General features: G+C 38.1%; 1 protein-coding gene across 1 annotated transcript in view; it reads right to left on the bottom strand.

Annotated features, from left to right (window-relative positions):
- dnm1b (dynamin 1b) overlaps nucleotides 1-12250 on the bottom strand; it is a 75724-nt gene that overhangs the window by 24695 nt on the left and 38779 nt on the right. Inside the window, exons 6-10 of the mRNA XM_039662113.2 lie at nucleotides 10504-10664; nucleotides 6298-6440; nucleotides 1820-1955; nucleotides 1613-1680; nucleotides 1237-1375 (exon numbers count right to left, since the gene is read on the bottom strand). Of these exons, the coding sequence (XP_039518047.2) occupies nucleotides 1237-1375; nucleotides 1613-1680; nucleotides 1820-1955; nucleotides 6298-6440; nucleotides 10504-10664 (647 nt within the window). The remainder of the gene's footprint in view (nucleotides 1-1236; nucleotides 1376-1612; nucleotides 1681-1819; nucleotides 1956-6297; nucleotides 6441-10503; nucleotides 10665-12250) is intronic.

Raw genomic sequence — 12250 nt, 5'->3', positions numbered from 1 at the left:
TTTATACACAAATGTCAAAAAAGTTACTCGAATCAATGTCTGGTATTAATAAAGATCCATTCTTACAGATCATTAACTAAAAAAAGTTGGTTTAGTGTTTAGTTACTCTTTAATGACAACAGTCATAAACATTCATAAAGTCTCCATGTTCATGACAGGTGTTATGTAATGTTTATGACAGTGTCGTGTCAGTCTTATGCACACACCCCTTCAAATAAAGTGTTACCAAAATTTCTTATTATTCCTATTATAATCAAAGTTCAAAACATAATAATTTAGTCTAGTCTAGTTTAGTCTTTTGATCAATTTCATGCATCCTTGCACAATAAAACAAAAAAATAAAAAACATAATTAATTCTTTATTTATTCATTTTCAAAAATGTACCCCGAACTTTTGAACGGTACAGTATATGAAGGTCAAATGTGTATACTGTGTAGACCAGGTGTGCTCAATCCTGCTCCTGACGATCGAATGTCCTGCACAGTTTATCTGCATCCCCAATCAAACACACCTGACTTTAATTTTCAAGTGATCCAGAAGACCTTAATTGGGTGCTTCAGGTGTGTTTGTTTAGGGTTGAAGAGCAGGGTTGGGAACACCAGAGCCCGTCTAACGGAGAGCCTTGGCACTTCCTATTAGCCCCGTTGTGTATCATCCTGGTTGCAGTTCCATTAGAATTCCACTGGAGGTGATCGCGGGCGAGAGCAGAATGAATGGGAGTCTATGGGGCTAAACGGCTAAAAGTGTCTCTTTCACCTGCTTGTCGTTAAATTAACATAGATTTTATTGTTGATTACGCAATTTCAATATAGATTATAGGCCAAAAGTCGAATGAACGAGTACTTATGTCCTTTTGATTTCTTACAGGTTAGGCTGTTATTGGCCGGAACACGCTAGCATTCTGCTATTGTGTGACGTCATCACAGTTTTGAACGGATTTTTAGAACAGATAAGTGAACTTAAAAATGCAATTTTCAGCTGAGTGTATTCTTAGCCCTCCCTTTTGAATGCAACTTTCAAATTACTTGACAAAAAATGACATCCTGAGAAAAGTGGATTTATGGGGGTGAAACCCCATTGACTCCCATTCATTCTGCACTTGACCGCCCCTGCATGGACAGACACGTGTTACTGCAGCCAGTCCAGAACCCGGAAGTAACCAGCCAGTGCCAATTCTCTTCAATTAGACATTCTCTGGGCACACCTGGTGTAGACAGACATGGATTGAGGTTTACCTTCTTGGTGCATTGCCTGACCGTATTGACCAGCTCGGTGATGACCAGGTCCACACATTTCTGACATGGCTCTTTAATTTTGCCGATCTGCCGTTTAACAATAGTCTCGAAGGCCATGTCTGGAGTAAACAGACCAGTCCTGACAAGTAAAAGAAATAAACAGAGCAGTCAGATCTAAATTATCTGCTTTACAGTTCCAGTTTATTGGTTTGTGGTTGCAGTTTATATATAATGACATGGTTCTCATGGTGTAGTACTTCATATCTAGCAAGCAGTTGTTCAAAATGTCACAGTGACATCAAAGAGAGTTTGATCTCAGAGCAGGTGAGTTGGCAAATGTGTTTGACTCTGTCTGTTTGAGGCAGAGGCTTCACACCTGATACCGTGGATGTTCTTGATGGCGTAACTTATCTCCTTACGCAGCTCTTTCTCATCAAACTCCATCTAGTCACCATTAACAGACAGAGAGACACTTCCTTTATATAATATGAGAGAATATGATTTAAGTAATCCCACAGAAAGTATGAGCACTGCATTGTTTTGATCTCAGAGAACATCAGTTGTCACAGTATGGTAAAATTACCTTAACCAGCTCAAAGGGGAACCGCTCATGGAAAATGCGATTAATCCTTGCACCTCCGGACAGCTCCACCGTGTCCACCTGATCTCCTGAACCCTCAATGCACTTCTCAAAATCAACTGCAAACTGCTGAACCATCCTTTAAATCAGAGAATAGTAAGTTTTATGTGTGAGTCACAGAAAATATACAAACCACCAGGCAGAAACACACACACCCTACTGTTTAATGTTGTGTGAAAGAATTCTCTTATGCTTACCAATCACTTTTCTTCTTTTTCTTAATTTTTTTAATAAACATTATAAAAATCATTACTGTTTACTATTGAATAAGTCCTCGCTGAATAAAAGCATTAGTTTCTTTTTTTATTCTTAATGACCCCAAACCTTTGAATGGTTGTGTATGTGCTTGAGCTGTACATTTTCAAGTGGAAAATATAGCTGAGAGAAGCGATTGCGGGCCCGCCTTTGGCCCTTCATTGCTGCTCGCAGCTATATATATCTATATATATATATATATAAAAAGCTATATATACACATATATATATATATATATATATAAGTTATATATACACACATATATATATATATATATATATATATATATATATTTTTTTTTTTTTTTAAGGGACATGACAGGATAATACTTTCCTGATCTGATTAGAACAATAATGTCTGTGTGTGTAAGGCGTGATTGAACAATGGAGACAAAAAGCTGTACTCTGTCCTTTTGTTCATACAGGAAATTATTCAAACTGGAATATATATATTTGTGTACACTCGCAATATAACACAACATTGTGCTTGTGTCAAACTATAAACTCTTGTCAAACTGTAACCTACAACTGTCAAGCAATCAAAATATCTCTCTCTCTCTCTCTCTCTCTCTCTCTCTCTCTCTCTCTCTCTCTCTCTCTCTCTGCCATCTTTTGGACATTCATCATGTCACATTGGTTTTAATTTATTGTCCTCGAACAGAGCCCTAATCTGTTTATTTTTCAGTTACACATTCTACATTGATTAAAAAAGAAAAATCAAATGTGTTTTTATTTTATACAGAAATAAATTGTTATAGGTTAGTTCAAATTTTAAGAAAAACAAATTTATGATCTGAAAAATAACACATTCATTTTTTAATTCATTCAGGTTAAATTACCAAAGATACAATCTTAATTTAATTTAAAGCAAATAATACATTTTAAATATATGGGTTGTAGGCATATTTTGTGAAAAAAAAAAGAAGATATATATCCAGAAAGACAAGGCCTTAAACTTTAACAATGGTGCAACTCTTATCACTGCAACAAACGTAGTCACACACACAAGACAAGCCACTTACATTTTAGATGCAATATTGACTTTTTTCTGTTTCAGCAGAGAAAACAGTTAGACAAAGATCACAGCGAACCATCACGCATCTCAAAGCAATGTGTTTTCTCATTACTGAATGATTCAGCATATTGAACGAATGAATCCATGACTAGTTCATTAAGACGGTCGCCTGGCGACACCTTATGGCGATTTAGGGTTGTGTTTAAAAGTATCGTTCTTTAAAACGGTAGCATGAAAATAGAGAATGGTAGGTTAAAAAGATGGCTTGCCATAATCTATCTGTCGTTTTAAAAAGTCACAATTACATTACAGATATCTTAAATGATAATACAAACTATCCAAAATGTAATTACAACTAGTCAGAAAGACATTGTTGATATCTACAATGTTAATTCCGGATAGTCAAACTTAACTTTTAAATGTTAAAAGGGCTTGCCATACAGAGACATAGGCTCAGAGAGAGGCTCACCATATTCAAACCAAAATATCTGACTTTCTGTTGGTCCGAGTTAATGAGTGTCAATTAGAAAGTTGTCCAGCTCGAGGAGTACAATATGCATACCGATTTCTGTAACTGTAGATAAAACTAACAACCCCATTTTTGTCAAAAGGTGGCGCTACTGAGCCCTCACCACGCCCGTTTCTGAATCTTTGCACATGTCCACTGGCTAATAAATGTGATGTGTCTGTCGAGTTTCATGCAATTTCAAGCATGCTAAGAGTCTCAAAATCATCCTAAAAGAATGGTAAAGTTTGATGCGTTGCCATGACAACAGTATCAAAGATATCAAGAATCCATTTACAGGTCTTCATCTGCCGTGTATTTACATTGTACAGATGAAGTTTGAAGCAAATCGGGTAAAAATAAGAGGGTGATTTTAAAGCATTTAGAAAGTGACACTTCCTGCTTCCACTTGGTGGCGCAATAACTTTAACTCACAATAGTCACATCCATGTGATTGTCCTCTTACAGCGAACACACTGCTGAAGTTTCATCAAGATCAGTTAATGTATGCTGAAGTTATGACACACTTCCTGTTTCACGCCATAAATTTTGTTTCCTCGCCACGGCCAAACCGTTCGAGATATCAAAAATCCCCTCGCAAACTTTCATCCTCAATGTCTTGACTTCCCGCTGACCGAGTTTCGTCGAATTTGGATCAGAGCTCTAGGAGGAGTATTTCAAATTCCATTGCATGCATTTTACAAACAACCCTCAATAGCTGACTTCCTGTTGGGCTGGGGTAAAAAGTAAGAGTGTGAAGTATATATGAAGAGCTCTTTTCCAAAACGCTATAAATCCATTTCAATAGTTTTCAGGAAAACTACATTTTTTACCTAGACCCACACATTTTGTGAATATTCAAATTATCCTGTTTAAATGTTTTATTGGTTCAGTCTGAACATTTTGAACAATAATTCTTAAATCAAACAACAATATTGTTAATGATAATTTAAAAGTTAATTTTATTTTTTTCCAAAACGCTATAAATCCATCCATTTTTTTTGTATCATTTTTAGTAAAGTCATTTTTAGTAAAGTGTCAAACCTCAAACAAATAGTACCAATTTCAACATATGCATGAAAAAAACGAATTATTAAAAATGATCAATATATGATAACGATATTCAAAAAAGGGATGGGCACCCCTCCAGCACATGCACACACACACACAGGCTACATAACATGTGAGCAAAGCGGAGCAGCATGACGCTTAAATATAAGTAAAAAAAAAACAAAAAACAAAATAAACATAGGCTACGTTTCACATTTGTGTTTAATAATATTACATTACTTATTTTTATTATTTCATCTATGTTGAGTAGGCTATGAAAAGGGAACCGCATGAGATGAGTAAGATAGGATCAAAATTCAAAAGCTGCCCAATATCAGAAAATATTTGGAGTGCGTCAGACATGATTTTGACCACTTATTAAGTTTTGTTTTGTAGAAAGCTTGTAAATTTCGTTTCATATAAATTGTATCTTCATTTTAATAAATGTTTCATCGACAAATTGACTGGATTAATACATTAGAAGTAAATATCAGACAATATAATCAGGACACAGAGGCGCGCAGGTGAACCGGAGCGCGTCTCATATATGAACCGAAACACCGCGACGCTTGCCTCACACAGGCCTGAGAACTAGGCTACAGAAAGCTTTAAATGTCTACTTTTAAACAAAACAATTAAAAACTAAAATAAATTGGCAACTCTCTGCGTATGTAGGCTAATTCGAAGTATGCGTTTCTCTCTATAGGCCTATGCGCGTTCACTGCGAAGATGGCGAGTAAGCATCATCAACTTTATCTTTGTTGCTGACACTGACAGAAAACACTAGTTTATTAATAAACAATTCAAATGTTTCATAATCATTACTTTTGCCGGTTCTTTGTGGCAAGCTTTATGCATACGTTGAGATGCGGAATAGGCAATTAAAAACGCTCATATGGTTTCTCTCCCATTTAATTAAATCAATATATGTGATTACTGATAATACAAATGGCTTAAACGATCTACTACTAGTCGACTAGAAAACTAGGACTCATTTTGAGGAATGAATGAACATAATAAACCTCTATTCAGAGTGCCGCTGTGCTGGATTGTGTAGAGCGCTCATTGAATTTGAGGATTTATAGCGTTTAGGCTAAAAACAGGGCTGGCGCTTATCGCGGTTTGGAAAGAAACTGTATCTTGCAGTACATTTTAAACAAGGAAATATAGCGATTTGGCATGAAACGTTGATGGAGCAGTGAAAGGGTTCTGTCCACAGCAGAATGACACGACAAACTCATTTTTTTTTTAAATGGCGTTTATCGCGTTTTGGAAAAGAGCTCTTCATATGAAACGATGAGATGCATTTGTACCGAGTTTCATATTATTACATGCAAGCGTGTTTGAGTTATGGACCAAGTTTTCGGACCCCATTCCAGGGGGCGCTGACAAGCCGCCCTGCCACGCCCGGATACCATCTTCAGCCCTTGCTGACATGTGTGCAAAGTTTCTAAAGTTTTTGAGCATGTTAAGAGCCTCAAAAGTGCCCGAATAGTCGTAAGAAAAATAAAAGAAGAAAAAAAATAATAATCAGAAGGAAAACAATAGGGCTCTGCGCCCTTTTAGGGCTTGGGCCCTAAATACATATAAGACTCACTGCAGCAGAGCCTTGGTTTTGCGAGAAGGATCATCGGGGCGAAAGTGCTTGTACTCCTCCACCTCTTTCTCAATGGACAGTAACTGGCTCTGAAGTTTATTCCTCAGTCCTGGCAGGGTGTCTCGGATGTGATTAGTTAATTGCTAGATGAGAATGAAAACCCTTGGTTACTGGCTAAGATTTTTCAAATGTATATTACATGATTTATGTTTGTTTACAAAAAAGTGAGATAATATACTTAAAGGTGCAATACCTAAGATTTTTGCATTAAAATATCCCAAAATCACAAGGCCAGTGTTATATATTTAGTAAAGATGATAACTCACAATATTCCAAATGTTTCAAACAATGTTTAAATCGCGAGAAAATTGAGATTTTAACCAAGGAAACGGCACGTGTCAGCAGGGGTGAGCTGGGAGTCGCGAGTCAATCGCGTCATATCCGCTTACCTCGGTTTCCGCTCTTACTACGTGTAGTCCTGGACAAATGCGGTAGTTGTAGTTGTGCGTTAGCGCCTATCAAACGGCAGCTTGTTTCGCGCATTTGTTATGGAATGGAGCACATACAGTATATTCTTTTCATTTATTCTCGGAATGTGAACTGTTGGCTGTAAAGGGGGTCGCACACCGGACGAGAAGCGCCGCGTCACGTTTAGGACAACTCCAGTAACGTTATCGAACACCGGACGCGCACTTTCTCATCAGTGTATGGCCAGCAATATTGTTATGTTTAATGACAGAAAATGAAGATAATGTCTGTTCTATGTTATTGTACTGTACAATTAAATACAATCGTTGCTGAGTCTGCATTCTGAAAACTTTACCTCAGAGCATCCGTTCACAGAATGAATTGAGAATCTCACGTGAAAAATCTAATAATAATCAGTAATTGTCATTCAAGCAGCTGATTTCTGTAAATGACTGCAAAACTAAACGCATAGATATTGCAGCATAGGGCAAAGTCAGGATCCATTAGCAACGGTTTGAGGCAAAAATAATTACAATTTTATATAAAACTATGTAAATGGCGCTCTGTGGCGCAGCAGGGTTTTGAACACGGTCCTGAAACGTTGCTGGGTATGGCGTTCCGATAGGCTCTTTAATATAACTTTGCAACATGCACTCGTCTCAATGAACGTGACGTCTGCGTCTGCCGAACGTGACGTCTGCGTCTGCCGAACGCCTCGTCTGCGTCTGCCACATCACTCGTTCGTCTGCCGAACGTCTCGTCTGCGTCTGCCGAACGTGACGTCTGCGTCTGCTGCGGGGTGGCTGGGTGGGTGGGTGGGGGGCGGGGTGTACCAAATAGCTCATAAGGAATGCAGGCCTACTGCTCTTCAATTATGTTTGTTTATAAATTAAGTGTTTTTACCTTGCTTATACATATATTTTTTTTCAAATATAGCCTAAATATTCATTCACACAAATTATCTTATTAAAACTTTTGTTTGACATTGTTTCTTGTCAATATTCCCAAAGAACAAGATGTTATTGCATCATGTATAGCCTATTTGAGAAATGTAAGCATATTTACGGCATTTATTTTAAAATAATGAAAAGGGTAATCTAAGACATAAGGACAGGGTGACCCTGATATTTACGGAAATCCGTCATAGCGACGCATAACTTGAATCCCTGAATATGAAGTGTATCACTGAATATTACATTATATATTAGTAAATATATTGTCTCACATTTTTAAATATATGAAAATGTCTTAGGCCTATGTAATATGCAATATATTGTACTAAGACCTTATAATTCTGTATATTTTCAAATATACTGTCAAACCATGCAGCGTTTCTCAAAGTGTGGGGCGCGCCCCACTGGTGGGGAATAGAAACGTGACAATTCTGGCGCGACAAACGGGAGAAAATAAATGTGGTTATTTTTTTTGTCCATCTCCAATAATTCTTTTATATATTGAGCGTAAACTCAAAACACAACAACGACATAAAGACTATAACTTTTATTTTTATTTTAATATTGAATTGTTTCTATAACGCTTGAAATGTATTTTTATTGAATTGTTTCATTTAAAGACATTTCAGGCTTTAGAAAGCTTGAACTTTCTTTAAACGAAACAGTTCAAAACTAAAATAAATAGATTACTCTTTAGGCTAGGCCTATTTCTAGTTTCGTTTCATTTATGACGAGATGTGCTTCAGTTAACGAGTTACCGCGGCCGTGTGCAACTCCATGCTTATGGCTGTCTGTTATATTTGCTTTATTTATTAAATCCAGGCAATTGATTGATGAAAAAATTATTAAAATGAATACAATTTAGGCTATACAAAACGAAATTTACTTCAAATAAAGCCTTTCTTCTAAACAAAACTTAATGAAGTGGTCAAAATCATCTCTGTCGACCCACATCTCTCGATATATATTGCCTATCTATTTCCATAATCACAGATGAAAAAAAATAACATTATAACAAATATGAAACTAATTGCAGACTCTTTTTTTTTATTAGAAATGGCTGAACATTCATTTAATTCTGAAGTTTACAAACAAGTTGAAAGGCATTCTTTTGTAATATCTGCAACATTTATCAAGTACACAGATAATTTTGCATGCATTTATAAATTATTATGGTAAATCACAATAAAGTAATAAATAAATATGAACGCAACTCGTTTAATTACACGTTATTAAGCATTTTACTCCCATAGAAAATCATTAAAAGAACGTTTAAAGTGGTTTAATGCAGATTAGAAAGTGGTTTAATGCAGATTAGACCAGGGGTTTGTGTGTGGACCACTATTTAATCAAGAATTTTTTTATTCAGTCTGGTTGAAGTCCCCATTAGGATAGAAAAACATGAACACAAGTCCTATTACAGACGCAGACGTGACGTTATAGGCAGACGCAAGTGTCACGTTCATTGAGGCGAGTGCATGTTGCAAAGTCATATTAAAGAGCCGATCAGAACGCGCGATACACTCGCTTCACTGAGCCGTGCTGTACTGTGGATAGCGTGTTAAATACGTGTAACAATAAATAACTTCACTGCCACACGTGAATGACGCGTGACGTCTGACTCGACACTTCACTGCCACGCGTGATTTGCGTGACGTCAGCGTCACGTCTGCGTCTTAAGTTGAATAGAAATAAATAGCAGAATAAAAAAAAAAATAAGACGTTGAGTGAGACGTTCATTGAGACGAGTGCATGTTGCAAAGTTATATTAAAGAGCCTATTGGAACGCCATAGCTGGGCGCCGCGGACAGACGCCGAATGGCGCCGCCGGTATGTGTACACTTATAGATAATAATGTGTTCGAATAATTATGTGGTGCAACGCGGCGCTGCAGCTTCTCGTCCGGTGTGCGACCCCCTTAACGTTAATTTTGTGAAACTGTAGCTGTGGTTGAATACTTACACGACATGAAAAGATGTGTCAAATGTACATTGCAGACATCCCAAGTCTCCCGGATCTCCCGCATATTGATAGCGTTTCCCTGATGCCCGCAAATTAGTTAAAATCTCCCGGGATATAATGTTAGAGCGAGACATACTGCGCGCATAACATACAGCGCGCTGCGCGTGCACTGTACAGAGGGAGAGACTTTGCGTTTGTGCCTCGCGAACGCGAAAGTTAGCCTTCCCTCCCACCCCCACAATCTTGTTATCGAAATATACCTCCCGGAAATGAATTCTTGCAGGTTGGGATAACTGACATTAAATTGATTTTTTATTTTTAAAAAGTTACCAAGGAGGGCCAACCACGTCAACTCCTTGCGAGAGACCTGCCCCTTCAAACCCTCTCCACCATAGCTTCGTCCAGTGACTCGTACAGTAACATCTGTGATAACTAATTTACTTTTAAACCTGACTTTTCTTGCACGGTTATTTCAGTTTAATGAAATACAAGCATGTCATTAAACGCAACGTTTATAGAAATCGAACTTTACCTCATCCATGACAACTAATTTTCGATTCCCGTCTGACTGATTTATCCACGGTGGAGTTGAAAACAACAGTTCCCATCATTCCGCGTTCCTCCACGGCGTCATCAAGCAAAGCCGTTTTGTTGTTGTTTTGAATGTAGCGCCCTCTAGCGGCATCTAGATCTTAGGTATTGCACCTTTAAGGCATATCTTCCATATCTTCTTCCATATCAAATGTCAGACAGTGAGGTGTTTAAAATGCTGAAAAACAGGCACAAATAAAATATTTGTATAAGTGGCTCTCTGTCATTCTACCTGATTAAGCACTTTCTGCAGGTAGGGAGTCCCCATGCGATCGGCCAGATGTCGATAGGCTGGGTGGGTGAGGAAGAACTTCCTTTCTGCTGCCATGGCAGCAGTAATGTCCTTCTTGCCATCAATGTCCTTTTGACTGCGGTTCACAACCCCAATGTAGCCTAAAGGGAACATCCAATTTGAAGTATTTACAGCCAATCAGCATAATAAAACATAGCACATTAGACATAGTCATAACTAATATAAAATCAATCAAATCAAAATAGATTCAGATTAAATTTACAAGAAAGTTACAAGAAAATAAATGGGAACCATGTAAAAAAATCCGCTACGTGACAAGAAATCAATGTCATTGAATAATAGAGAGGAAAAGGCCATGAAGAATAGCACTTAATAATGCACTGGTATACTTGGACTTAATCATCAAAATTAGAGAAGATTTAAATCGTTGAGATATTTTACCGATCTCCTGGTTGGGTAGTGGCTCTTATAAAAAAGGCCGATACTCCCAAAGCTCCTGAACCAAATTCAAATGATCCCTATCCTGTTCTTTAAAAAGGTTTTAAAAGATGTGAATAGCAGGGTCAGTTCCTTTATCTGGAGCAAGCGCAAACCAAGGCTAAAATTCACTGCAATACCAGGGTCAATGGGAGGAATGGATTTGCCCGCAAACTTCACACACGAACAGTACCGGACAACTGAAGAGAGCTCAAGGAGGAAGTTAAATACATGGTGATGATGACAAAATAAGAACAGCTATGATGATTAGTGTTTGTGTCCATGGTAACTCCTCGTTGCGACTGTAACCATGGTTCCCTGCATAGATATATACACTAGATCTCAACTTGGGGCTCTAAGCATGCGTTAAAACCGCCGCCATCTTGGAACAGGGGTCTTGTCATAGGAAGTAGCTAGTAACGCTGCTATCTTTGCCTTTACGTCGAATTCATTGATGGTGGCGGACTTTTGTGCAGCGTATGATATTCACGGATGAAATCTGAACTAGGAAGAATGTTTTTAAAAAAAAAAAAAAAAAAATTCTTTCTGGAATCAATGATAAATACATGTCTGACCGTTGGAACAAACCAAAAAAAACAAGAAAAATCGCATTCATGATGATTTATGGTGATTTTATTTCCGTTAGACCTGTGTCTACTACATTGACGCTGATGCATTAAAGTGGAGGGGCTCCCCTGTTTCAAGATGGCGGCTCTATTGACGCATTCGTTCCAATGAGCTGCCGTAGCCAAGGTGAGGTCTAGTGTATATGTCTATGGGTTCCCTGAAGAGGGAACGAGAAGCCGTGTCCATTGTCTTGAAGCACATGTAAAATCAGCCCAATGGTGTGACGGAACGTCAGAGGCGGGTGACGTCATGAACCAGGAAACTATAAAAAGCCTGCCCAAACAAAGCAGCGTTAACTTCATAAGGTTTGAACAAGTCGCTTACAGGCATGTAGGAGATATGGCAGATGACGCTAAGGGAACGTCTATACTAACGCCACCATAGCGAGAAGTGCCTGTCCAGTGTGACCCCCATAGGAAATAAGGGCAAGCAGCACTAGCACTCTCATTCCTGGTGTAGAGTCCAAGTCCAGAGAATAAAACTTGACGAAAGTGTGAGGTGAGGACCAGCCTGCAGCATCACAGACGTCTTGTAGGAGTACTCCTGACAATAAGGCCTTAAAGGCCGCCATTGGCCTTGTTAATTGAGACCGCACCGCCATAGATGAAAGTTGTCCGGTTGA

The sequence above is a fragment of the Pimephales promelas genome, chromosome 4, assembly GCF_988280905.1.
Source record: "Pimephales promelas chromosome 4, fPimPro1.hap1.1, whole genome shotgun sequence".
Taxonomy (NCBI): Eukaryota; Metazoa; Chordata; class Actinopteri; order Cypriniformes; family Leuciscidae; genus Pimephales; species Pimephales promelas.
This window is presented reverse-complemented; position numbering and strand designations above follow the sequence as displayed.